At 40.6% G+C, this 25,621-nt stretch overlaps 2 protein-coding genes across 11 annotated transcripts in view; one reads left to right on the forward strand and one right to left on the reverse strand.

The window, feature by feature from the left end:
* The window catches only part of CDCA2 (cell division cycle associated 2), a 53,013-nt gene extending 40,569 nt beyond the window's left edge, over positions 1 to 12,444 (reverse strand). For 2 of the 9 annotated variants that reach the window (XM_033857640.2, XM_033857636.2), the window contains exons 1-4: positions 12,002 to 12,240; positions 11,496 to 11,559; positions 11,230 to 11,403; positions 9,994 to 10,139 (exon numbers count right to left, since the gene is read on the reverse strand). In XM_033857640.2, the coding sequence (XP_033713531.1) occupies positions 9,994 to 10,139; positions 11,230 to 11,403; positions 11,496 to 11,559 (384 nt within the window). In that variant the 5' untranslated portion in view covers positions 12,002 to 12,240. Of the gene's footprint in view, positions 1 to 9,993; positions 10,140 to 11,229; positions 11,404 to 11,495; positions 11,560 to 12,001; positions 12,243 to 12,330 lie in introns of those variants that run through there. The other 7 variants (XM_033857635.2, XM_033857639.2, XM_033857634.2 and 4 more) reach the window with 7 other exon arrangements.
* Positions 12,445 to 13,101: 657 nt separating this feature from the next.
* Positions 13,102 to 25,621, forward strand: part of KCTD9 (potassium channel tetramerization domain containing 9) — a 61,068-nt gene continuing 48,548 nt past the window's right edge. Inside the window, exons 1-2 of one of the 2 annotated variants that reach the window (XM_019941312.3) lie at positions 13,102 to 13,243; positions 23,794 to 23,915. In XM_019941312.3, coding sequence (XP_019796871.1) covers positions 13,196 to 13,243; positions 23,794 to 23,915 — 170 coding nt within the window. In that variant the 5' untranslated portion in view covers positions 13,102 to 13,195. The remainder of the gene's footprint in view (positions 13,244 to 23,793; positions 23,916 to 25,621) is intronic. The other variant, XM_019941313.3, reaches the window with a different exon arrangement.

Consider the following 25,621-nt stretch of genomic DNA (forward strand, 5'->3'; position numbering starts at 1 on the left):
TACTGCTTTAAACAAATTAAAGGTTCCCCAGTCAAAATTGTTTCTGGGCTTCCCTGGTGGTGAAGTGGTTGAGAATCTGCCTGCTAATGCAGGGGACACGGGTTCGAGCCCTGGTCTGGGAGGATCCCACATGCCGCGGAGCAACTAGACCCGTGAGACACAACTACTGAGCCTACACGTCTGGAGCCTGTGCTCCTCAACAAGAGAGGCCCGCGCACCGCGATGAAGAGTGGCCCCGGCTCGCTGCAACTAGAGAAAAAGCCCTCGCACAGAAACAAAGACCCAACACAGCCAAAAATAAATAAATAAATAAATTTATTTTAAAAATTGTTGTTTCTCTGTTTCCTGACGGAGAAAGAGAACAATGTTCATATACAAAAAGTAAAGGAAGCATTCAAAAACGTACTGCATTTTTGATGCTTTTGTCTTAGGAATTATATCGGTCAGTCAACATTCTTTCCACGTACCAGAAACTATTCAAGGGGCTCAGGATACAGGGGGAAATTACATTCTAGAGTGAAACTCTGAAAACATATTAATATAGTTTCAGGTACAAGAGGTGCCACTGAGAAGGTAAAAAAGGAGTGTGGCAAAAAAAAAAAAAAAGGGGTGATCCCGCGTACTGCAAAAAAAGAGTGTGATTTAGTAATAACAGTGCTGCTTTACTTGAGTCAGGACAGCGCTCTGTCAGGAGTAACATCTGAGTTGGAACTGAAACAGAAAGTGGTAGTTAAGGGAAGATACTGGGGGAGGAAGGCATTCTGCAAGAACAAGCCGGAATAAGAGCAAAGGCCCTGAGATGGAAGGAGGATGCAGCAGGAAGAAGGCCCGCGTGCCCAGAAAACAGCAGGAGATGGCGAGCTGAGAATAGGGATAGGCAGGGCTCAGATCGGGGAGGGCACTCAAGGCTTCAAGATGGGGTTTGAGTTTAATTCACGGCATAACAGGAAGCCACGGGAAGGTTTTAAGAGGCAGAGTGAATGATCTGATTCATTCTTTAAAAGTATCTCTTTGACTGCTCTGTGGGATGGTGGACGGACCAGGGAAGGAGGGAAATAAGGAGACCAGTTATGAAGAAGCAGCTGGTGATTCAGGTAGAAATCACATTAGGGTTGTAGCAATGGAGCTGGGGGACATGAGGAATTACAGATAGGTTTCTGAAATGAAGCCGAAAGGTAATAATGGGTTGGATGTGGGAGATGAAAAGGAAAAAAAAAGGAAGGAACCGAGGAAGATTGGTAAGTTGTTGGCCTGAGCGACTGGACGGCAGCGTGTACTGAGATGAGGAAGTTGACCGGAGGATCTCGTGGGGGATGGAAACCCGAAGTTTGGCTGTGGCCGTGTAACACTCGGAATGCTTACTGGAACACCCAAAGGCAGATGGTGAATAGGCAACTGGGTATCTAAGTCTGGAGCGCTACAGAACTCTGGGCCACTGTTAGACATTTGAGTCATCAGCCTACAGATGATGTTCAAAGCCATAGCAAAGGATTAGTTTACCTAAGGAAAGCAAAGAAAAGGGGGCAGAGGGGAGCCCTGGGGAGCTCAAGCATTTGTGAGGGGAAAACTGGAAGGCCTGGAATAAGCAAATGAAACACAGGAACGGATGACAGTGACACAGGAAGAAAATCAGGTCAGTGTGGTATCCCAGAAACAAAGAAAGCGCTTCAAGGAGGGAGTAGCTAAACTCAGTCAAAAGCTGAGGCAAGGTTGCGTAGGATGCAAACTTAGACTTAATCTTTGTCTTGGCCAAGATGCGGGCCATTTGTGATCAAAGACAAAAGTCTTCTCAATGGAGTGGTAGAAACAAAAGTCCGATTGGAGTGGCTACAGCAGAGAGAATGGAGGGAAGGAAGTGGAGCAAGACAGGACAGATGGCTGTTCAAGGAGCTTTGCTGTGATGGACAGGCATAGGAATGGGATGCCATGGGGGTCTAGGAAGAGTTAAAGGGACAGAGTAAGACAAATGCATAAGGAAAAACAGGTCAGAATAACAAACATGGTCATAATGATGTAAACATTCGAATACTGATGTAACCAATCTATTGGGAACTTATAGAGGATGGGAAGTGCATACATACATTTACGATAAAAGGTATGAGGAAGAAAGAGGGCTAACTTTCCACTGAACACAATGGGAAGTCAATAACTAATGCCATAACACTTAAAGATCAAGAAGTAGCAATTAGGCAAAAAAAAAAAAAGGAAGAAAGAAAGAAAGAAAAAGAAAAGAAAAGGCATGCAAACTGGAAAGGGAAAAGTAAAACTGTCACTATTTGCAGATACATATTATATATAGAAAACGACTACACCAAAAAACTGCTAGAATAAACAAATTCAGTAAAATTGCATAATACAAAATAAGCATACAAAAATGTTGTGTTTCTACACCCAAATAATTATCAGAAAGAGAAATTAAGAGAACAATCCCATTTACAACTTCATCAAAAAGAATAAAAAACTTAGGAATAAGTTTAACCAAGGAACTGAAAGACGTGCATCCTGAAAACTATAAGACACTGATGAAAGGAACTGAAAAAGACACAAATAAATGGAAAGATATTTTGTGCTCATGGACTGGAAGAAATAATATTGTTAAAATGTCCATACTACCCAAAGCAATCTACAGATCCACTGCAATCCCTGTCTAAATTCCAACAGTATTTATCACAGAAATGAAACAAACAATCCTAAAGCTTGTATGGAACCACAAAAGGCCCTGAATAGCCAAAGCAATTTTGAGAAAGAACAACAAAGCCGGAGGCATCATGCACCCCGATTTCAAACTATAATACTATAGTAATCAAAACAGAAAAAGATGCATAGGTCAATGGAAGAGAATAGGGAGCCCAGAAAAAAGCCAACCCATATATGCTCCATTAATTTACAACAAAGGAACCAAGAATCTACAGGCATAACTTGGAGATACTGTGGGTTAGGTTCCAGGTCACCACAATAAAGTGAATATTGCAGTAAAGCAAGTCACAAATGTTTCGGTTTCCCGGTGCATATACAAGTTATGTTCACACCATACTGTATTCTATTAAGTGCACAACAGCATTATGTCTAACAGCGTACATATCTTAATTAAAAAACCTTATTGCTAAAAAATGCTAACCATCATCTGAGCCTTCAGTAAGCAGCAATCTTTTTGCTGGTGGAGGGTCTTGCCTCAAAGACTGATCAGAGTGGTGGCCGCTCAAAGTTGGAGTGTCTGTGGCAATTTCCTAAAATAAGACAACAATGAAGTTTGCCACATAGATTGACTTTCTTTCACAAACGATTTCTCTGTAGCATGCAATGCTGTCTGACACCATTTTACCCACAGGAGAACTTCTTTCAGAATTAGAGCCAATCCTCTCAAACCCTGCAGCTGATTTATCAACTATGTTTATGTAATATTCTAAATCCTTTGTCATCATTTCAACAGTCTTCAAAGCATCTTTACCAGGAATAGATTTCATCTCAAGGAACTTTCTTTGCTCATCCATAAGAAGCAACTCCTCATCCATTTAAAAGTTTTATCATAAGATGGCAGCAATTCAGTCACATCTTCAGGCTCCACTTCTAATTCTCTATTTCTACCACATCTGCAGTTACTTCCTTGAACCCCTCAAAGTCTTGGGTCCCACAAAGTCATCCACGAGGGTTGGAATCAACTTCTTCCAAACTCTTATTAATGTTGATATTTTGATCTCTGATCCCTTTCCGTGAATCATGAATGTCCTTAATGGCATCTAGAACGATGAATCCTTTCCAGAATGTTTTCAATTTACTCTGCCCAGATCCAGAGGAACCACCATATATGACAGCTATAGGCTTACAAAATGTTTATCTTAAATAATAAGACTTGAAAATCAAAATTATTCCTTGATCCATGGGCTGCAGAATAGATGTGTTAGCACGCATGAAAACAACGTGAATCACATTGTACATCTCCATCAAAGCTGTTGGGTGACCAAGTGCACTGTCAATGAGCAGTAATAATTTGAAAGGAATCTTTTCACTGAGCAGTAGGTCTCAATAGAGGGCTTAAAATATTCCGTAAACCATACTGTAATCAGATATGCTATCATCCAGGCTTTGTTGTTCCATTTTTAGAGCACAGGCAGAATAGATTTAGCAAAACTCTTAAGGGCCCTAGGCTTTTCAGAATGGTAAATAAACTTTGAATTCAACTTCAAGTCACCAGCAGCAGCATTAGCCCTTAACAAGAGAGTCAGCCCGTCCTTGAAGCTTTGAAGCCAGGCATTGAGTTCTACTCCTTAGTTATGGAAGCCCTAGATGGCATCTTTTCCCAATGTAAAGCTATTTCATCTATATTGAAAATCTGTTGTTTAGTGTAGCCACTTTCATTAATTATCTTAGCTAGATCTATCCCCTGGATAATTTGCTGCTTCACCTTGCTTTTATGTTATGGAGACGGCTTCTTTCCTTAAACCTCATGAGCCAACCTCTGCAAGTTTCAAACTTTTCTTCTGCAGCTTCCTCATCTCTCTCAGGTTTCATAGAACTGAAGAGAATTAGGGCCATACTCTTGATTAGGCCCTGGCTTAAGTGAATGTTGTGGCTGGTTTGATCTTCTATCCAGACCACTAAAACTTTCTCCATATCTGCAGTAAGACTGTTTTGCTCTCTCATCATTCGTGTGTTCACTAGCGTAGAACTTTTAATTTCATTCGAGAGCTTTTCCTTTGCATTCACAACTTGGCTAACTGGCCAAAAGGCCTAGGTTTCAGCCTATCTCAGCTTTTGACATGCCTTCCCCACTAAGCTTAATAATTTCTTGCTTTTGATTTAAAGTGAGAGATGTGCAACTCTTCCTTTCACTTGAACAGTTAGAGGTCTAATTTCAATAGTGTTATTCTCAGGGAATAGGAAAGCCTAAGGAGAGAGAGAGAGAGATGGGGGAATGGCAGGTTGGTGGAGCAGTTTGAACACACACACACACACTCACACACACACACACAGCATTTATCAATTTTCGCCATCTTATATGGGTGCAGTTTGTGGCGCCCTAAAATAATTACAATGGTAATATCAAATATCACTGATCACCTTAATAGTAATGATATGATATAATAATAAAAGATAATAATGAAAAAGTTTGAAATATTGCAAGAATTACCAAAATGTGACACAGAGATACAAAGTGAGCAAATACTGTTGGAAAAATGGTGCCAGTAGACTTGCTTGACTCAGGGTAGCCACAAACCTTCAATTTGTTAAAAAAAAAAAAAAAAGGGGGTCTTCTCTGGTGGCGCAGTAGTTAAGAATCCGCCTGCCAATGCAGGGGACATGGGTTCGAGCCCTGGCCCGGGAAGATCCCACATGCCATGGAGTAACTAAGCCCGTGTGCCACAACTGCTGAGCCTGCGCTCTAGAGCCTGCGGACCACAACTACTGAAGCCCGTGCGCCTAGAGCCCGTGCTCCACAAGAGAGGCCGCTGCAGTGAGAGGCCCACGCACCGCAGCGAAGTGCGGCCCCCGCCTGCCCCAACTAGAGAAAGCCCGCGCGCAGAAACGAAGACCCAACGCGGCCAAAAATAAATAAATAAATTTATTTTAAGAAATGCAAAGCACAATAAAGTAAAGCACAATAAAAGGGGGTATGCCTATACAACGAGAAAAGGACAGTCTCTTCTATAAATGGTGTTGGGAAAACTGAACAGATACAAAAAAGAATGAAACTGGACCATTATCTTACACCATACACAAAATGGATTAAAGATTTGAACATAAGACCTGAAACTGTAAAACTCCTAGGTGAAAACAGGTGATAAGCAACTTGACATAAGTCTTGGTGATGATTTTTTGGATTTGACACCAAAAGCAAAGGCACCAAAAGCAAGAACGAACAAGTGAGACTATATTAAACTAAAAAGCTTCTGCACAAACGGGAGCAAATTTGCAAATCATATGTCTGATAAGGGGTTAATGTCCAAAATATAAAAAGAACTCACTTCAACTCAACAGCAGAAAACCAATCTGATTAAAAAATGGGCAGAGGATCTGAATACGCATTTTTCCAAAGACATACAGATGGTCAACAGGTACATGAAAAGGTGCTCAGCATTACTAATCAGCTGGAAAATGCAAATCAAAACCGCAATGACATATCACCTCATACCTGTCAGAATGGCTATTACTGAAAACACAAGAGAGAACAAGTGTTGGTGAAGATGTGGAGAAAAGGGAACCCTTGTGCACTGTTGGTCAGAATGCAAATTGGTGCAGCCACTATGGAGAACGGTATGGAGGTTCCTCAAAAAATTAAGAAGTACTATATGATCCAGAAACTCTACTTCTGGGTGCTTAATCAAAGGAAAACAGTAACTCAAAAAGATATATGTACGCCCATGTTCAACACAGTATTATTTACAACAGCCAAGATATGGAAACAACCTAATTGTCCCTTGATGAATGAATGGATAAAGAAATTGTGGTATATACACAATGGAATATTATTCGGCCATAAGAATGAAACCTTGCCATTTGCAACAACACGTATGGACTTCAAGGGCCTTACGCTAAGTCAGTCAATCAGAGAAAGACAAATACCATATGATCTCACTTATCTGTGGAATCTAAGACAAACACACAAAAGAAAACAAAAAAGTCAAACCAAGCTCATAAATACAGAGAAGAGATTGGTGGCTGGTTGTTGGGAGTGTGTAAAAAATAGGTGAAGGGGGTCAAGAGGTATAAACTTTCAGTTATAAAATAAATAAGTCATGGAAATAATGTACAGCATGGTGACTATAATTAATAATACTGTATTGCATATTTGAAAGTTGCTAAAAGAGTAGATCTTAAAAGTTCTCATCACAGGGAAAAAAGAATTTGTAACTATGTGCGGTGATCATTTTGCAATATATATCCCTCATCTTTCCTCCACTACTCTTGTTTTCATTCTTGAATATCTCAATGCTAGATACTACAACTATATATTCCAGTAATTCTTTTAATAAGTAGTCATATGATGTGTGTGGGGATGTGTTTATGTACATATCTGTATGTATATCCTTAAGAAAAAAAAGAAAAATCAACAGCAGATATGGAATGTCACCAAACAAAAACCGACTTAGTCCAGAGAAAGCTGAAACTGACAGGGGCTCCTTAGGGTGGTGTGATAACAGGAAACAAGCAGACTTGCTAGAGACCCCCAGAAAGGCTCAGGTTATCTAAAGCATCAGATATTCAATATGTCTGAAACAAGGGTCCAGGGCAATGCTGAAGCTGTATCAGTAGCACTTGAACCCACAGATCTCTCCACAAATAGCAAAGAACCTTTATGTTTTGGAGGGAACCTTTATGTTTTAGGACTCTATGGGATCTAAACAGCTAAGGATAGGAGGCCCTGTACTGAAAACAGTTTGTCTAAGTCTTCTCAATGACCTCCAGCCACTTTCCACATTTGCCTTCCACGGTTCTAGGGCTCAGGTTTACATCCCCAGGAATTCCCTCAAAGAAAACAGATCTGCCAAAGAGAAAGTACCCACAGGATTCTAATATTTGGGAGTTCCTTCACTGAAAAAGTGGCCCCGTTGTCCTACATGGAAATCCACTAGCCAACAGAGCCAGACCACACACAGTTAGCTCCCAGTCAGTTTTTAAAGTGTCGCACCTTCAAATGTGAACAGAGTCAAGGATCACAAGGCATCTGAAGAAAGATTTGAGAATGAGCCAGAACCTAAAATAATTAGGTAGCAAAATGAGACCCCATGAAATAAGGAAGAAAACTTCAACAAAACTATAATGTCCTCAACAATGCACAGTGAAAGATAGTCCATCATGATAAATTAAAAGACTAAACCAAAAAAAAAAAAGTACTTATTAATCACAGGAAAAACAAAAATCATGCAAGAAAGGAAATACGGCCCTAACACACCATATGGCAATTCATGAAAAATATCTATAGGGTTAGATAATACATACTAAACCCTAATTTAAACACAAATTGTAATTGGCTGTACTGGTAGGAAGGCAGGAAGAGGAAAGTGTCAGGACAGCTATGGCTAGGAGATGTGAGAGCAAAATCCTCATTTTTCACAGAAATAACAACAATGATAGCATAAAACATACCATGTTCCAGGCACAGTTGTAAGTACTTCATATCTATTAATTTATTCAACCTCATAAAACCCCTGATACATTATCACCCCGTTTTATACATGAGGAAACTGGAACAGAAAATTCAAGTAATTTGCCAAAAGTCACAATTAACTAATAATAAAGCCTAGAATCAAACGCCAACAATACAGCTCCACAGGCCATGTTCCCATATACCCTAACACAGTTCTCAAGAAGTTTTTACACCCTAAAGAATTATTGAGCACACCAAAGACTCTTCGTTCACGTTCGTTATATCTATCAAGAATATTTCAACAGCTTTTCCAGAATTGTGGATATCCTTTAATGCAACACAAAATTCAATGAAGATTTCTTAAACAGTTGCAATGTCAAATATGAAATCTTATCAATGAACTTTTCATATTGTTATGTTAAAATCCATGGGCCTATCCTGCAACTTGAGGGTATAATTTGCATGTACTGGTCGCGTAGAAAATACTGGTTCACTCAGTTATGTGTATCTTCCAAATGTTAACATATTTTACTGTGCAATATCCAAACGTCACATTAATATCCCCACTGATCCATCAGAAAAGTGCAGCCATTGGGAAGCTGTCAAGTAAGATCACAGTCATGAATACAAGTTTTCCAAAATTCTGATGTTCTCTCAAAAACTCGAATTTTTTTCATTGGTAAGAAATATCTGGCTTTCCTTGAAGTGGCAGGTTCACTGTTCATTTCTGAGAAAATGCCAGCCACGTTCCCAAGTCTGACTAACCATGTCTGTCAGTCATTCTTTCAAATAAACACGATGTTCCATGAAAAAGTGGCTAGTTCAACTCACAGCTCAAACAGTCATATCCATAACTTTCCTGGAAACATCCACCACACTTCGGTATATACTTTGGAAATGCCTGGTGTCTACTTCCCGTCACACATAATATTCCAGGGTTGAAAATTAATAAAATGTATAATTTTTATTGCTTCATCAAGGATGTTAAGTGAAACTGGCCTTATTATTGTTTTCTGTAAACGATGAACAGGGTTGAAGGTAAAATGATTGCTTGATGCCATCAGTTTTAACCACCGCTGCTCTTACACCATGAGTGCAAACATCAACACAGTGAAAAAGGGCAAATAACACCTTAGTGCTGTTTCAACAAATAGTCTGACCTCATGGACCTCTTGGATGGGACTCAGGTATTCCCAGGAATCTGCAGATAATTTCTGAGAAGCCCTGCACTGCACTAAACAACCTCATGTATACACAGGGTCTAAAACGAAAAATAAAGAAGTGGCAATAAAAGTACTTTTTAAAATAGGAAGGCCCATACCAAAAGAGCCAAACGAGCCAAAGAAGGGCAAGCCCGGGACTGTCTTTCGTAGCAAGTCTTGTACTATTTGACTTTTTTAGAAGCATGTATTATTCTGATAAAAATCTGCAAAAATATCTAAATACTTCCCCATCAACAAACACTTCGCTCCTTTCCACAAGGTTATCCCAAATACATTTTGGTGGGGGTGCGGGGAACTCTTGCCCCTACATGTCAACACACAGTAGTCACAAAAGTATTAGACACTTACAGACAAAATATTAAAAGAAAAAGGTCGGAAAACACTGCCTCACCTCATTAGAGAAAAACAGACATGAACTAGACAAAAGTGTGCAAAATAAAACAGAAAGCGCCTCCAGAACACCACTTCTATCCAGGATCTCATAGCCTTTAACAGAACCATGCTCAACATCAACATTTAAACTAAGCGCACAATCTCTGTTAAGACACAGAGAAAATATTCTCTCTCCAGATCCAAAACGGATGAGGTGCACTGGAGAGTACCAACTCTGTACAAAAGCTTTCTAACAGAGCAAAACATACTCCTAGAAGAATTCATGACGGAACTTAAAAAACAAAACCATACCTGACAAGGGGAATTCTTGGTCAAAGAAGCATTCTTTAAATTCCGCTGCTGGGCAATGAAACGAATTAGATGGTTTGTTTCCGGAGAGCCCCGAACACCAACTGTAGAGCGTCGTCTGGATTTTTTAAGGTAGGATGATGACTTTCCTATAATAAAAACTCTTTTGTAAGTTGGAACACAACAAGGCAATCAGTAATCATGCCCTGAATACCCATGATCCACCAGCCTGAGAGAGAATATGATGAACGCATCGTACAGGGATCTAAGTGGAAAAGTACAGGCAAAATTGTGCACACATTATCAGATGGGTAGCTACCTTTGTTTTGTCTATTGATTTATTCCATGCCCCTGGAGAGGTGCTTGGCACATAGCAGGTGTTTATCAAAAAGTTGTGGAACAAATGCATGAATACATTTGAATTAACAGGTCTCATTTTTGTTTCTTACTTCCTGCACAGAGTTGGTAATGGATTGCTTTGGACTCAAAATTTCTTTTTCTGATCCCCAAGGACGATCTGCCCCCAGGCACACACTCTCACATCCTCAATTGTTCAAAATAATTTGTTTCTCTTAGATACCTGTCTACCTTCAGCACACTACCCTGAATTCCAACCAGTCTAGCTTTTTGAAGGTCTAAGAATGATGTTCTTGAGAAGGGAACACAGGTTGGCATCCACTTCGGTCTTGTCTCCATCAGGTATTACTAGTCTAGTGCCCCCTGATTTTCAAGTCCCCCATTACCCTCCATTTCTAAATTCTATTCTCTAATTCCATTCCCATTATTTGTTTCTTCAGCTAAATCAGACTTCACAGGTGAATTTCATTTCTATTCCATAAGGGAGATTAGCCTGAGTCAATTTTCTGTTTGAGATTTTGAAAGAGGTATGCCCCAGTCTTTCAATGTCATATTTTCTTAATTGCCCTTCAACTTTCTCTCATTTTTACCATACATGACCATAAAATGTATTACTATTTTCACATACACACTCCTGTATCCCATGTGTCGGGTCAAAGAGTGACTCGCACACATGTCCTTTTCCAGTTTGGGCCTGGAGCGTAGCTGTGACTTAGGAACAGTATCATGCTGGGTGCCCTGGGACCCTGATCTCCCTGATCCAGCAAGTCTGAGAGTCAATCAATTTAGATAAAGTAATAAGATACACAGGGTAAGTGAACAAAATAGAGTTTAATTTTTCAACTTTTAAAGGCACTGCAATAGAAGAAGAACATCTCTTACCTGAAGAGTTCTTTACAAAACTTTCAGGTGTAATTCCCAATTGCTCCACAGTTACTGTGGAAAAGTTCAAAGGTGACTGAAAAGCATCTGACATGCAACGATTAGGAGTCACTTCAGCTGCAGGCTTGTGAGGAGTTACAAGCTTCCCATTTCCCCAAATGAAAGAGGTATCTTCTGAAACAGACAACATGTAGGGTCTAAACATCATTATCAAGATAAACACCTAAACCTTAAATTTCACAAAGAAACAACAGGTCACTACATACCAGCGTTATTAATAGCAGACTCCTTGGTTTCAAGGGGCTTGCTGTCTTTTGAACTATCATTCATCTAAAAAAGAGAGAGAAGAAAGAAAAAAGAAAAATAACCCCACCTCCAAAATTAATGTGATTTGATCGAGATCCTCTTTCAAGACTGAATTCTAATACAACCTATACTGGCACGAAAACGGATGACAAGAGACTACTTTTGGAGCTCAAATTAAAGAGAAATGGAGGAAACTGCTGCTCGGGATGAAACAAAGCAGATCCCATACAATAAAGCCAAGGCTTTCCAACCTTAGCGAACATCAGAATCATCCAGGCACCCTGTTGGAGAAGCGGTTTTGCGGATTCCCAAAAATTCTAATTCAGGAGGTCTGGCTGGGCCCCAGAAATCTGCATTTTAAAAAGCAGGCGGGTGATCCAGTAGAACACACTTCTGAGAAACACGTCGAAGAAACAGCTCTGCGCCACTACTGTCTCGGAACTCCCAACCAGGCCGCTTGCCTTACCTCCCTCGGGTTTATTTTGAACACTCCGCCGATGAGTGTCGTGGCTGTCCTGCCTTCTAGACTTCGGCTCTCTGGTCCTGATGGGCTCGCTCGAGAAAGTAACTGTCGGCCGCCAAGCCAGCCGCGGGGGGCTACCTGGTCCCCGGCCGCCGACCCCCAGACCCCACAGCCGGCGTTACCTATACCCTCTCCTCCGCCCGGCCGCGGCCCGCCGCCCGATTCAAATCGCCGGCCCCGCCTCCTCGGCGTCCCGGCGTTACTCTGAGAATCTCTACGCCCACGCCACTCGCACGTGTGCGCGCGCGCACCGAACTCTCCCAGACCTCTACCTCGCCTTCCCAGGAACAGGAGTGGCTTCGTGGGCTCCGAGAAACACCACCGCTAGCCGCAGTTGACACACTGTCCAGAGAGCTCCACTACTGACCTGCGTCCCCGGGAACTATTTTCCGTGAGAGCCTCGCGGAGGAATTATCTAGTTAGCCGATTGGTTCCGTCCCCGGCCTTTCGATTGGATGCTGCGAACTTCGAAAAGAATCATTGAACCAATCCTGACAGAACGACGGGCTGGCTCTTACCCAATCAGCCAGTCCCGACCGCAGCCGTTTCCTCGGTGGGTTGAGCGAGTGGGAGGGGTTAAAGTTGGGAGGCTCTGACTGGTTGTGGATCTCTTCCAGCGCTCTGCCTCTTCCCTCAAGCCCCGCCTCCGTATGCAGATGAGCTCTACCTGGTGTTGGCTATGCGCCTGCTCGGTAACGCTTTGAGCCGCCGTTCGGCTCCAGGTTCAGCTCTGATTGGCTGATAACCCTTCCCCGTCGGCTACACTGCAGCCTCTCTTCCCTCCTTCCACCTGGGCTGGGTTAGCTAGAGCCCACCCAGTGCAGGGCGATGATTGGCTGAATTTTGGCCGGCGCTGCCCGCTGATTGGCGGAGCTTAGAGTCAGTCTGGGAGAGGTGGGGGAAGGGCCCCAGGCTGACTGAGGAGCCCAGGGGCGGGGTGGGAAGGAGGACCCGCCAACCTTGGGGTGCGGGTAGGAGAGTGCGTGCCTGTGTGTGTGTGTCTGTAAGGGAAGGAAGGTGGCGAAGGGAGGAGAGTCCGAGTGGGTGGAGGGAGGGGAAGGGCGGGAAAAGAAAAAGGTGGGAGGAGAGCCAGGTGGGAGGGTGGCGACTCACTCAGGACCCAGTGGGGGCAGCGCGATGAGGCGGGTGACCCTGTTCCTTAACGGCAGCCCCAAGAATGGAAAGGTAAGGGGGTCGGGAGGAGGCGAGGCGGGCCCGGCTGCTGGGGGCGAGGGCAGCGGAGTGCGGAGCGGGCGCACAGGGCTGAGGGCTGAAGTTGGGGAGAGGGGCTGGGAGCGGGGAGGTGGGCGTGCGCCGGGGTGGGGGGCGTCCAGGAGGAGGCGAACGTCGGGTCCCCGCGGCCTCCTCCCCACCCCCGGAATCCCTAGCCCGAGCCTGCCCTTGGACTCCCCAGCTGTTCTGGGGACCAGCGCGCAGGTCAACTTGTGCTCAGTCGTTCCCAAGTCCAGGTGTGGGTCCTGGAGAACAGAGGTCTCGGAGGGCGTGGGGGGGCCGCTGTCACCTGATGCTTCTATTCCTCTTCCCACTTCCCCCAAGACCCCGCTGCCCCCCACCCCTGGCTACAGAAGGCGCCGGTTCCCACCTTCGTGCTGAGTAATGGTCTGCTCCGGAAAGTGGCCGTAACGACTAAGGCGTGTAAGGTTGATCAGGTGAAAAGAATTTCAACTCTTTCTCTCCGTGGATGAGTAAAACACTCTCCCATTCTAGGGCCAATAGACGGATGGAAAATTGGTGACATTTTCTTGATGGTCCCCCTCCCTCCCCCACTTTAGGAGCCCCAAGCCCCGCCGCCGTCAAACTTTTGTACTCGCTTTAGTCTTTCGCCGTATTTTAGTTCCGTAGAGGACTAGGACAATAGACCAAAATGGATTGATTGGACATTGCTCTTTGCTGTGTTAGGCCTTTGTTGAGTGTGTGGTGCTAAATATTTTTCCAACGCTGGAGTAAGCCAACATGAATCCTGTTCCTTCTCAGCCTCTTGCCCCACCCATGAAAGTTCGGCTTCTTTGGAAAATTTGACTGTTTAAGGCAGACGTTTATGGTGTGGCTAAATGACGTTTAGAAATAATTAAGCCTTGTGAGTCTGAGATGAAGATAGATTGGGCTCCCTGTTTCATTAGCCAGAATGGTTTGTTTCCTGCATCTTTCGGAAACATTGCACATTTTTAAATAGCGTAATTGTGCCACGGTTTAAAAAAAATGGCTTTCCAGCTACTGTGCAGTTTTGAGTGAACGTGCTGTAAAAATTTGAACCGCACTGTAGTGTGTTGACTATAATGTTGCGTTCTTCTGGTTTTAGAGATTTAATACTCATATAAAAACAGAACTGGCATAATAAATTCAAGTTCTTGAATTTTCATAAATGCTGCCTCAAAATAGGCTTCCCAAGATTCACATTATTTCTGACCCTTTTTAACTTTTTCTGTACCTGTTTTGTCTGTTGATTACTACTCATAATCTAAAACATATATTGTTACGGGAAGAAAGATTTAGTAGATCCAAACTTACAATTGCAGTACGTTCTCAAAAACAGATCTCTCATTGACCCTTTTATTTAACATCTCTGCTGTGTTATTCCTGGAAGACAACATGTTTAGACCCAGCCATAAATATTTAACTATTTCTTCTGAAACTACTGAATTTTGTTCTTGTCAAAAGTTGGCTGGCTTAGTCTTGCCATATTTTTAATAAGGTGGCTTTTTTCTGAAAGCTACTTACTTTTGACTAGGTTAGGTTTTTTGTTTTGTTTTTTTGCGGTACGCGGGCCTCTCGCTGTTGTGGCCTGCCCCGTTGCGGAGCACAGGCTCCAGACGCGCAGGCTCAGTGGCCATGGCTCACGGGCCCAGCCGCTCCGCGGCATGTGGGATCTTCCCGGACCGGGGCACGAACCCGTGTCCCCTGCATCGGCAGGCGGACTCCCAACCACTGCACCACCAGGGAAGCCCTAGGTTAGGTTTTTGGATTTGATTTTATTTGCTTTAAAAATATTTTGCTAGAGAATTGGAAAAAACTCAAATAGTTAAATGTGTTTATGTTACAAAGATTATAAAATCCCAAACTAGAGAATACCAGTATGATTCAATATTAAAAATAAGTCATGCCATAATCCTTGCTACTTAACTGGAAAACATTCTGTGCCAAACTTGTCAGTGTTTCCTCTCCTCTCCCTTAAGCTGATTAAAAAAATAATATTATAATTACTCTTATTTGACCAAAGAGAGCAGAATAATACGTAACATGTATTTTCTGTATAAATAGTGACTGTATTTCGTCAGAGTTGGCATGATCTTGACATGATTTTTCATGGAGCTGAAACAAAGCACTACAAGGAGATAGAGTTTGGTTTCCTATCCACCGGTTGGAATGTCTGTGTCACTTTCATCATCTCCTTGTTTACCTAGCCTCTGTTTTTGTTTCCTGGCCATAAGAGTAATACCTGTCTTTTTCAAATAAGTTTCCCTCCTTTAAAGCTTGTTCAGTGGTTGCCAGCCTGGGCCGTGAAGCTTGGGGTTAGGAAGACACAGAGTCACAGCAGGGGACTACATCATAGACTTTTGACTTTTCTGTGCACTGAGTAAACATAAGTGTGACTACTAAATGTTTTGAAGAGGGGGCTGTGCCTTCTCTAAAACAGTGCTTTCCAGAGTGAGAGGGTCCACCACAGGGGGCGTGCAAGTGGATCCAGTAGAGTTTAAGAATAAATATTACACCTTTTATTTATATCTTTTACTTAAAGATATAAAATTATATTAAGACTTGGTTTGTCCAATCTGGAAAGACACAGGTGCTTTTTTTTTTCTTTTTTCTTGCGGTACGCGGGCCTCTCACTGTTGTGGCCTCTCCCGTTGCGGAGCACAGGCTCCGGATGCGCAGGCTCAGCGGCCATGGCTCACAGGCCCAGCCGCTCCGCAGCATGTGGGATCTTCCCGGACCGGGGCATGAACCCGTGTCCCCTGCATCGGCAGGCGGACTCCCAGCCACTGCGCCACCAGGGAAGCCCGACACAGGTGCTTTTAATGACTGAGAATGTCAGCTGGTCTCAGGTCTTCTGAAAGGAGGCCGGACGTTCACATGGGAAAAGCTGACAGTCGCTTCTTCACCGGTTGGTTCCCTTTTGCATATTGTTATATGGTGAAGCTTACATGTGCCAGGTTAAGATGTGTATTATACCGTTTTCACTAAATTAACCCTCACCAAAATGCCAAGTGGCTTGACAAGATTCCTTCAAATAAGATGCAGATCAAAGACAATACTAACTAGGCAAACACAAGTAAGCCATGAGAAATGGCAGGGCTGCCACTTCTAATATAAACTCTCAGATTAAAAACAAAAAACAGGGACTTCCGTGGTGGCGCAAAGGGGTTAAGAATCCGCCTGCCAATGCAGGGACACGGGTTCGAGCCCTGGTCGGGGAAGATCCCACATGCCACGGAGCAACTAAGCCCGTGCGCCACAACTACTGAGCCCACGCGCCTAGAGCCCGTGCTCCACAACAAGAGAAGCCACCGCAATGAGAAGCCCGTGCTCGCTGCAACTAGAGGAAGCCTGCACACAGCAACCAAGACCCAACACAACTCAATAAATAAATAAATAAACATTTATAAATAAAAATGCCAATCTTTAAAAAAAAACACAAACAAAAAACAGTGAATTTATAGATCGGAGAAGAGGGCAAAAAGTGCCAAATTTTAAAGAAGACTATTTGAAGTCCAATTTAATAACTGCTATTAACAGTAAATTGCTCCCCAAGTGTATATCGTTCTTTGAGATATTAGCCAATAATAGGATGAGGTCATCTCAATTAGCAAGATATTTCAAAGTACTTTCCAGCACACAAAGACAGTTTCGGATTTTTTTTTTCTTTTTCTTTTAATGTATAAAGTCAACCTTGAATTTGGCAGGAGTTCACTAAGCTTAATGATAAATATTTACGGGATTTTTACTGGTTTACTCATCGTCTTGAGTCAGTAAAAGTCCTCTTATCATTTGGGAAATTACATTCTTCCTGACAGTGGTATATTCTTTATAAATAAGTAAATAAGTATACAAATGTTTGAGGCCATGCCCAAAAACGTTTTACTTAAGGGGTACATAGTGAAAAACATTTGAAGGCCATATTTCTAAAAAAAACGGGATCTTTACATTTTCGTTTGTTTAAGTTGTTCCAGAAGAGTCGGGTTTGAACCTTTTCATCCTCTCTCCATATGCCTCAGAATTCCCGTTGTTCTCCTTTTAACATTCTGTGTAATAGTTGGCATCGAGGAATATGAAATGAGAACTTAGATCTCTGAATGTAGTGAGTGGCTTTTGAGCAACCCGATGTAAATTCAAAGTTTCTGTACATCTTGGACATAAGTTGCTTTTTTTTAAATTGAGAATATTCAATAATGTGCTGTGCCAGTTTTAGACCTTTTGTATACCTTATTCATTCATTCAGTCAACACTTAAGACTGAGTTCCGTCTTTGAGGAGGAACCATGCCAGGCACTGCAGATATAGTGGGATATGAAATAGATCTTAATTCTGTACTGATGTTTACAGTCTTGGTCCCAGACCTGTTTTCTTCTGGCTTTGATATTAGGTCAGAAATGTGTTGTTGGTATTAACAGAGTTTCCAGAGTTGAATTCATTGTGTTGAGTTGAAGAAAGGTGAAAATCTATGTAAAGCTTTGTCTATTGAAATCTAAACATTAATAAGAAACTTGCTCTTCAAGTTTAAACGTTTTTAAAATGTATTTGATACATATAAAAGAATACAATAAAGAATATTAATATGCATAAAATTAAAAGGAAAATAATATAATGAATATCAGTAAACTTACCACACAGCTCAAGAAATAGCATATTATCAAAACTTAATGTGTTTGTCTACTTTCCTATATCCCATGAAGGCAGCCAATTTCATGAATTCTTTTTCAGTAAATAGTTTTGCCACGTATGTATGTATAAGTAAACTATATGTTTTGTCAGCTTTGGGATATATCATATCCTAAATTGGTATCACATTGTACATAGTCTTTTTGTTTTTGTTTTTGCGGCATGCGGGCCTCTCACTGTTGTGGCCTCTCCCGTTGCGGAGCACAGGCTCCAGATGTACAGGCTCAGCAGCCATGGCTCACGGGCCCAGCTGCTCCGCAGCATGTGGGATCTTCTCAGACCGGGGCACGAACCCGTGTCCCCTGCATCGGCAGGCAGACTCTCAACCACTGCGCCACCAGGGAAGCCCTACATAGTCTTTTTGGACATGAGTTTTTCATTCAGTATAATATTTCTAAGATTTCATCTATATTGTCCCACATACTGATAGTTTAGTCATTTTCACTGCTTTATAATAATTATACAAAGTATATACAAATACTGTCACAGTTTATCCATTCTCCTGTCAGTGGACAGTTGGGTTGTTTATTTTCTTTATATTTTGCCATGAAATTGACAGTGCTGCCACGAGTATTACTGTATATCCTGGTGCACACACGTGCAAGCATCTTTCTAGGGCAGTGGTTTGCAAACTTTAGCATGTGTTGGAATCACCTGGAGGAATTGAGCAACTATTGCTGGGCCTCATTCCCCAGAGCTTTAGATTCACTAGGTCTGGGGTGAGGCTAGGAGTTTGAATTTCTAATCTACTTCCAGGTGATCCTAATGGTGCTGGTCTAGAGACCTCACTTTTGAGAACCACTGCTCTAGGATATATATGGAAGTTGTAATTATTGGGTATTAAGGTATGTGAATGTTTAATTTTTTAAAATAATGGCAAATTGTTTTTGAAAGTCATTGTGGTAATTTATATCTCACCAGCATTGCATAAACCCTCTCATTGATACATATCCTCTTCAACATTTGCTGTTGTCAGACTTTAAAATTTTTAAATATTTTAACATTTGTCTTCTTGATGTAGTCATCTTTTTTAGGAATAAAATGTTAATTTTTGAAATGTATAAACTAAAAGTGTAGGCAGAGTAAATAGATTCTACATTTAGTTATTGTGATTGGTGGGTCGGTTGGGTAAATTGGCCTGCATAAATTCAATGATTATTTATTGATTGTGTATTATATAATAGTTATGGTGGGCATTTTAAAAAAACATGTTTTAAATACATGTGCAGGTTTTAGTTTTTAAATTTGAATAACATAGATTACAATTTGTTTTCAGTGTTTAAAGACAGATTAAAACTTCATTAAACTGATATGTCCTGGTAGGCACAGTGTACCATTTACTTTCCCAATTGGTGGATAGCTTTCACTTGTCGTGGGATCTGAAATTTAGAAAGAATTAAGTTAAATAGTAGTATAACATAGTGGCCATAAACTTTATTTATTTATTTTTTTGGCCATAAACTTTAATAGACATGCTTCTCAGTTTATTCCATAGAATGCTTCCATTCTAAGTATAGTGCTTAGGTTATTAAAATGGATAATCACAGTGGCATGGAAACTTCAAGTCCACACTAGGAAGTAGAACACACGTGAAGCAAATAGCCATTGTAAGCGTGATCATTTTATAAATGCTTGGCCTCTCTGAGGACTAAAGTCAGCTTAGTAAATAACGGTTAGAGCTCACATCCATGATATACAAGATTTCCAATGTTGCTTTTTCCCAGCAGAGTTGATATATAATGAAGGGTGGTACATGTGCCAGTCTGTTTGAGACTTTCTCACAAACTTAAAATCTTTTAAAGTATATCACATTTTAAAATCTGATATTCTCATTGAGATTTAAAATATTATGTCTGCAGTCTTATTTGTGAGTTATTTGTTAGTATGCTCAAGAGAGTCAGCTAAAGTGATCTTGTTGAAAACATGCTAAAAATGCCTTTCAAATGAAAAACAAGTATGTTGGCCCAACTTAAGGTAAATTTTCAGCTTTTCAATGCTATAAAATTCTTTGCAGTAATTTCAGTGCTGTTTTCTCTAATTGATGGCCCTTTGGTTATTTCATTTAAAGAAAATTGTCCATTACCAGATTACTTGTCAACTGCTAAAATAATTCTTATTTGTAAATCTAGTATCTAGAGCTATGGAAACCCTAAGTTAAAACTTTTTTCCTTTATTGCATAACTAATAGAAGTTCATTGTAACAAATCTGGAGGACAAAACAAAAACTCATAAGTGAACCTTAATTCTATCCAAAGATAGCCACTTTCCAAACTCATATGAACTATATGAATATCACTTTAGAATAGCATTTCTACTGTGTACTTTGTTTTTTAACTTAATGTCAGTGGAAAAGACAAATATAACTGACTCACACACAGAAAAGGCATGTCCTCGTTCAACACTCTGAAAGCAATGAAAATTTCATCTGACATTCAAGAAACATTTATCAGAGACCTGCTATAAACCAGACACTGTGACACTTAAGAGGATCCTTTTTAAACTGGCTGCAGTTCTTTTCTGGATGTTAGAGATTTGGGTAGTACAGGGATGTACTTCATTGCTGCTCATCAGCATTACAAGGGATTATTGGTTACCTAAATTCACTGAATAACCACTTTTTACAAATTAAAAATTTATTATTAAACCTTTACAGTCTAGATAGGAAGTCAGGTTAGAAAATATTTGAGGTAATGATAAATTGTGTTCAATACTATGTGAGGGCTTATTTAAGTGATAATAAAATAAATATGAACTCAATTTGTATCTAGAATGTGCTCCTTAGTATTGCAGCCTACAAGGAAACACCTGTTGTACTTTGATTGCCCTGAAATTGCCAAACTGTGTGATGTGTGGCTTTGTTTTTGTTTTTAATCTTATAATCAAATTTGACTTCAATGGGGAGAAAAGAAAGATGGTAACTACTCAACCTTACATACAAAACAACAGGGTTTGAGTTGGACTCTACCACTTGGTTACTGTGAATTGCTATGACATGGTCAAGCCTAACAGTTAAAATAGTTGTTTCCTTGTTCCTGACTTTCTTCTGCTCTTTGAAGCAGCAGTGTCCAATAGAACGCTCTGTGAGGAAGGAAATAACTCCATATCTGCGCTGTGTAATATGGTAACCACTAGCCATTGTGGCTGTTGAGCAGTTCATACATGACTGTTGTAACTGATGAACTGACTTATTTTAATTAATAGCAATACATTAAAACTTAAATAGCCTCTTGTAGCTAGTGGCTTCCAAATTGGACAGTGTGGCTTTCGAACATGGCAGGTGGCCTGTATTTTCATTAGGAAACAACTGACCCACAGGAAAAATCAAGTCAATCGAATGGAAGTAGAGAACAATTTAATTTGATGTATTTTTTAATTTTTTGTGGTACGCGGGCCTCTCACTGTTGTGGCCTCTCCCGTTGCGGAGCACAGGCTCCAGATGCGCAGGCTCAGCGGCCATGGCTCACGGGCCCAGCCGCTCCACAGCATGTAGGATCTTCCCGGACCGGGGCACGAACCCGTGTCCCCTGCATCGGCAGGCGGACTCTCAACCACTGCGCCACCAGGGAAGCCCAAAGTGATGTATTTTTGAAAAATAAGTTAGGTAAAGTGGTATGCTCTAATATTTAAATTCAGGAGCATAATATAGAGAGATACATAGAATTTCCAACCATTTTATGATGCTTGAGGGAGAGAAGTGAAAGGAAATGGGGTGGAGAAAGTTAATGTTAGGGCAAGGATCTGATAATGTCAGGCGAAAAAGAAAACCATGTGAAGCTATACAAGAAGCAAAGAGCCAAGCGACTGACCAAAGCAAATGCAAAACACCTTTTACAGTCTGGGAACTGTGAGGGGAGAGTAAGAAGATCCTCCTTTCTAACAACAGCATTCTTGTCATAGTTGCTATTATACTAAGAATTTTCTAAATCTTTCTCCTCTGGAACTCGTATCTGCAATAATGGTTAGAATTCCAGGCTCTGTTACAAAGGTGAAAAATGGTAGGAAATACGGGGGACACGTGTTCTTCAAGCTTCCGTCATTTATGTCAGTGTCTGCTGGGTGTAAGACACTCTGCCAGGTGCTTTGTGCTGTTATCTTTTTTATCATATGATAAAATATACACAACATAAAAGTTACCCTTTTAGCCATTTTAAGTGTACATTTCGTTGGCATTAAGTACATTCATGTGTGTAACCTCACCACTTTTCATTTCCAAAACTTTTTCATCATCCCAAACAGGAACTCTGTACTCATTAGGCAGTAATTCTCCATTACCCCTTCTGCCCCATAACCTCCTTTCTTCTACTTTCTTTTTTTTTTTTTTACATCTTTATTGGAGTATAATTGCTTTACAATGGTGTGTTAGTTTCTGCTTTATAACAAAGTGAATAGTGAATCAGTTATACTTCTACTTTCTACCTCTATGAATTTGCCTGTTCTAAGTACCTCATACAAGTGGAATCCCATGATATTTGTCCTCTTTTATGTCTGGCTAATTTCACTTAGCATAATGTTTTCAAGATTCATGCATGTTGTAGCGTGTATCAGAATCGTATTCCTTTTTAGAGCTGAATGATATTCCATTGTATGGATATGCCACATTTTGTTTATCCATTCAGACGTTTATGAGCACTTGGGTTGTGCATTATCTTTAATAATCCACGTAGTTCCCTTTAAACTCTGCTTGCCTACCCCTCTTCCCCAAAATGCCCCAGCTTGCAACACTTCTCATAGGTCATGATCCAAGAGAAAAGAGTTGGAATCTCTGTACTCTGCGGTAGAAACACTACACACTCCTACTGGCAAACAACTCGCTCCACCCTTGACTGTTCATTTACTTAACGAAAAATTCACTGTCTGCTGTACTCCAGTGACCAGTGAACAAAGGACTAGCCCCGGTTCCATTTCATATGGCACCTTTATCCAGTATCCTGTGGGAAGTCAGCTGGCTGCTCATGCTTCAGGTTCATCTCCTCACCCTCTTTTTTATTCATAATTTTCAGAGATCTGACTGATAATGATACAACTATACACAGTTACAGTTATGGCTGGAGCAAAGAATTCACTACATGTACAGAGTCTCTACCCCCTACCTAAGCAACTGCATGTATGTTGCACAAGTGTCAGACTGCCTGATTTAAAGCAGGACGGAGCAATTCATTGTAACCCAGGTCTACGCTGTACTTAGAATGTTAGCCAAAATCTGGGTTTTATACAGTATATAAATAGTTATTGAAGTTAAATGAGGTGGGAAGTCGTTAACTGTTCATATGGTCATTGACATGGTAAATGTTATAATAAACAGTAAATTTTTTCTGTTTAAAAAAGTAAACCATTCCTGTAAAAAAGGAATAATGTAAAAGCAACATCTTAAAGACTTAATAGGTCTCAGGCACTTTGGGAAGCTCTTATCATGCATTAACTCACTTCATCCTTGTGACGACCTTCTGATACAGGTGTAACTGTTCTCCTCATTGCCAGTTAGAGCCACAGAAGCATAAAGAGGTGAAATAATTTGTCTTGAGCGGACAGCTAGAAAATGCCAGAATCTAAAGTCAAGTGCGGGTCTCTTTTGTATCAGAACTGGAGCACTGTTTAACATACTGTAAGATTGTAGTTTGTTTTTAGCGACGATTTCTCTAGTCTTGGATTTCAGCAGTGTTAGGCACTAAGTAAATATTTCAGTCATAAAAGAAAAAGAGAAACTTTTAAGAACCTCTCAAAATCTCTTTTTATATGATAATCTGATTTTTTAGACCTGTTTATAGTATGGTGGTTTTTAATTTGTGAGTGACGAAATTGATTACGTAAGTTGTTCAAATTAATCTGGTGTGTTTACAGGTGGTCGCTGTATATGGAACTTTATCTGATTTGCTTTCTGTGGCCAGCAATAAACTCGGCATAAAAGCCACCAGTGTGTATAATGGGAAAGGTGGACTGATTGATGATATTGCTTTGATCAGGTAACCTTCACCTTTTTATAAGCCATCTACAGTGTGCCCTCAGCTTCTTGGTGCTATGCTGTTTCCCTTAAGCAGTATTTAATCACTGTTAAGAATGCAGAATTTTGGCAAATGATTGCCTAGAATTTGCTCTTTGGAATTTAAGTAATTTGCACTTATGATGCATTGATCAGATAGAAAACCCTGAATACATTCCAATATACTCATAGTCTTTCTGCAGAGTTCACATATGGCTATGAGGAATCTCTATGTTACTAGAAACAGATCTAATAAGACACGAATTTTTAATACTAGAAACTTAATTGATCTCTTTTATATGCTACTGCTTATTGTTCAGTTCATTTCCTAAGAATGCGTTGAATTTTATAAGCGTTTACAGAGACCTGCTTTGGTGAAAACTTGCTAAATAAGATAGCATTTTAACTAGAGTTAATTCACCAGTGATCCACCACAGTAGTGGTTTTGGTTTGTTTGTTTGTTTGGGGTTTTGTTTTTTTAAGTATGCCAGGCATATTTTAAAACCAATGTCCAGTTCACCTCATTCCATCCTCTTGGGATCATAGAATTTTGGAGCAGGAGGGGGCTCAAAGAAGATGGAATGGGAACACAAACTAAGTACTGACTCTGTGCCAGTTAAGTTGTATTTGCTTTGCCCAAGTTACCTCATTTAATCGGCAAAGCATGGACTTTTTATTTATTTTTTTGGCTGCAAGGCATGTCGGATCTTAGTTCCCTGACCAGGGATCAAACCCACACCCCCTGCGTTGGAAGTGTGGAGTCTTAGCCACTGGACTGCCAGGGAAGTCCCTGCGTGGGTTTTCTAAAATTGATGTTGTGAAGATAATGATGTTCTAAATTATGGTAGTATACAAAGTTTAATATTCAGTTAAACCCAGGTCAGAATAACCTTTCAATATAACATACTGCCTTTAAACACTTCTAGTCCCTTTGTTTTATAAATGAGGAAACTAAACATCTGAGAATTTAAATGACTTACCCAGGTCATACATTTAATAGTTGATTTTTGTCAATTAGAGGAAAACAAATTTTCATATTAGTCTTAAAAAGTTAACTGGCATGGTGAACAATTAGAAAAGATTATAGACTTAAAAGATAAAGATTTTAATTCCAAATAAATTAGAAGAGTTTCTTAGTTTTTCAGTATCTATCTCCCAGCTTCTATGTGTTTCTATGGATAATTGAATGATTTATATCAACCTAAATTTCTCCTTAACAAACAAGACTCTGCTTCCAAGAAAAATTCTATGTGTTCCTGTGATGTCTTACAGAAATATAATTTACATTCTTATAGAAATAAAAATGTCTACAACATAGGTCGTAATTGAAGAAGGTCATAACTGAAGCCTTCTGAACTATAAAATATCTACCTATTTAGAACTCAAACTGGTGGTTGCCAGAGGGGAGGAGACTGGCGGGGTTGGGTGAAATAGGTGAAGGGGCTTAAGAGGTACAGACTTCCAGTTATAAAATAGATAAGTCACAGGAATGTAATTGGCAGCACAAAGAATATAGTCAGTAACACTGTAATAATTTTGTATGGTGACAGACGGTTACTAGACTTATTGTGGTAATCATTTCATGTATTTTGATTGTCAACTCACTATATTGTACACTTGAAACTAACATAATATTGTGTGTCAACTATACTTCAATTAAAAAAGAGCTAGGACAAGAAATAGTATATA

This window comes from Tursiops truncatus, chromosome 6, assembly GCF_011762595.2.
Source record: "Tursiops truncatus isolate mTurTru1 chromosome 6, mTurTru1.mat.Y, whole genome shotgun sequence".
NCBI classification, from domain to species: Eukaryota; Metazoa; Chordata; class Mammalia; order Artiodactyla; family Delphinidae; genus Tursiops; species Tursiops truncatus.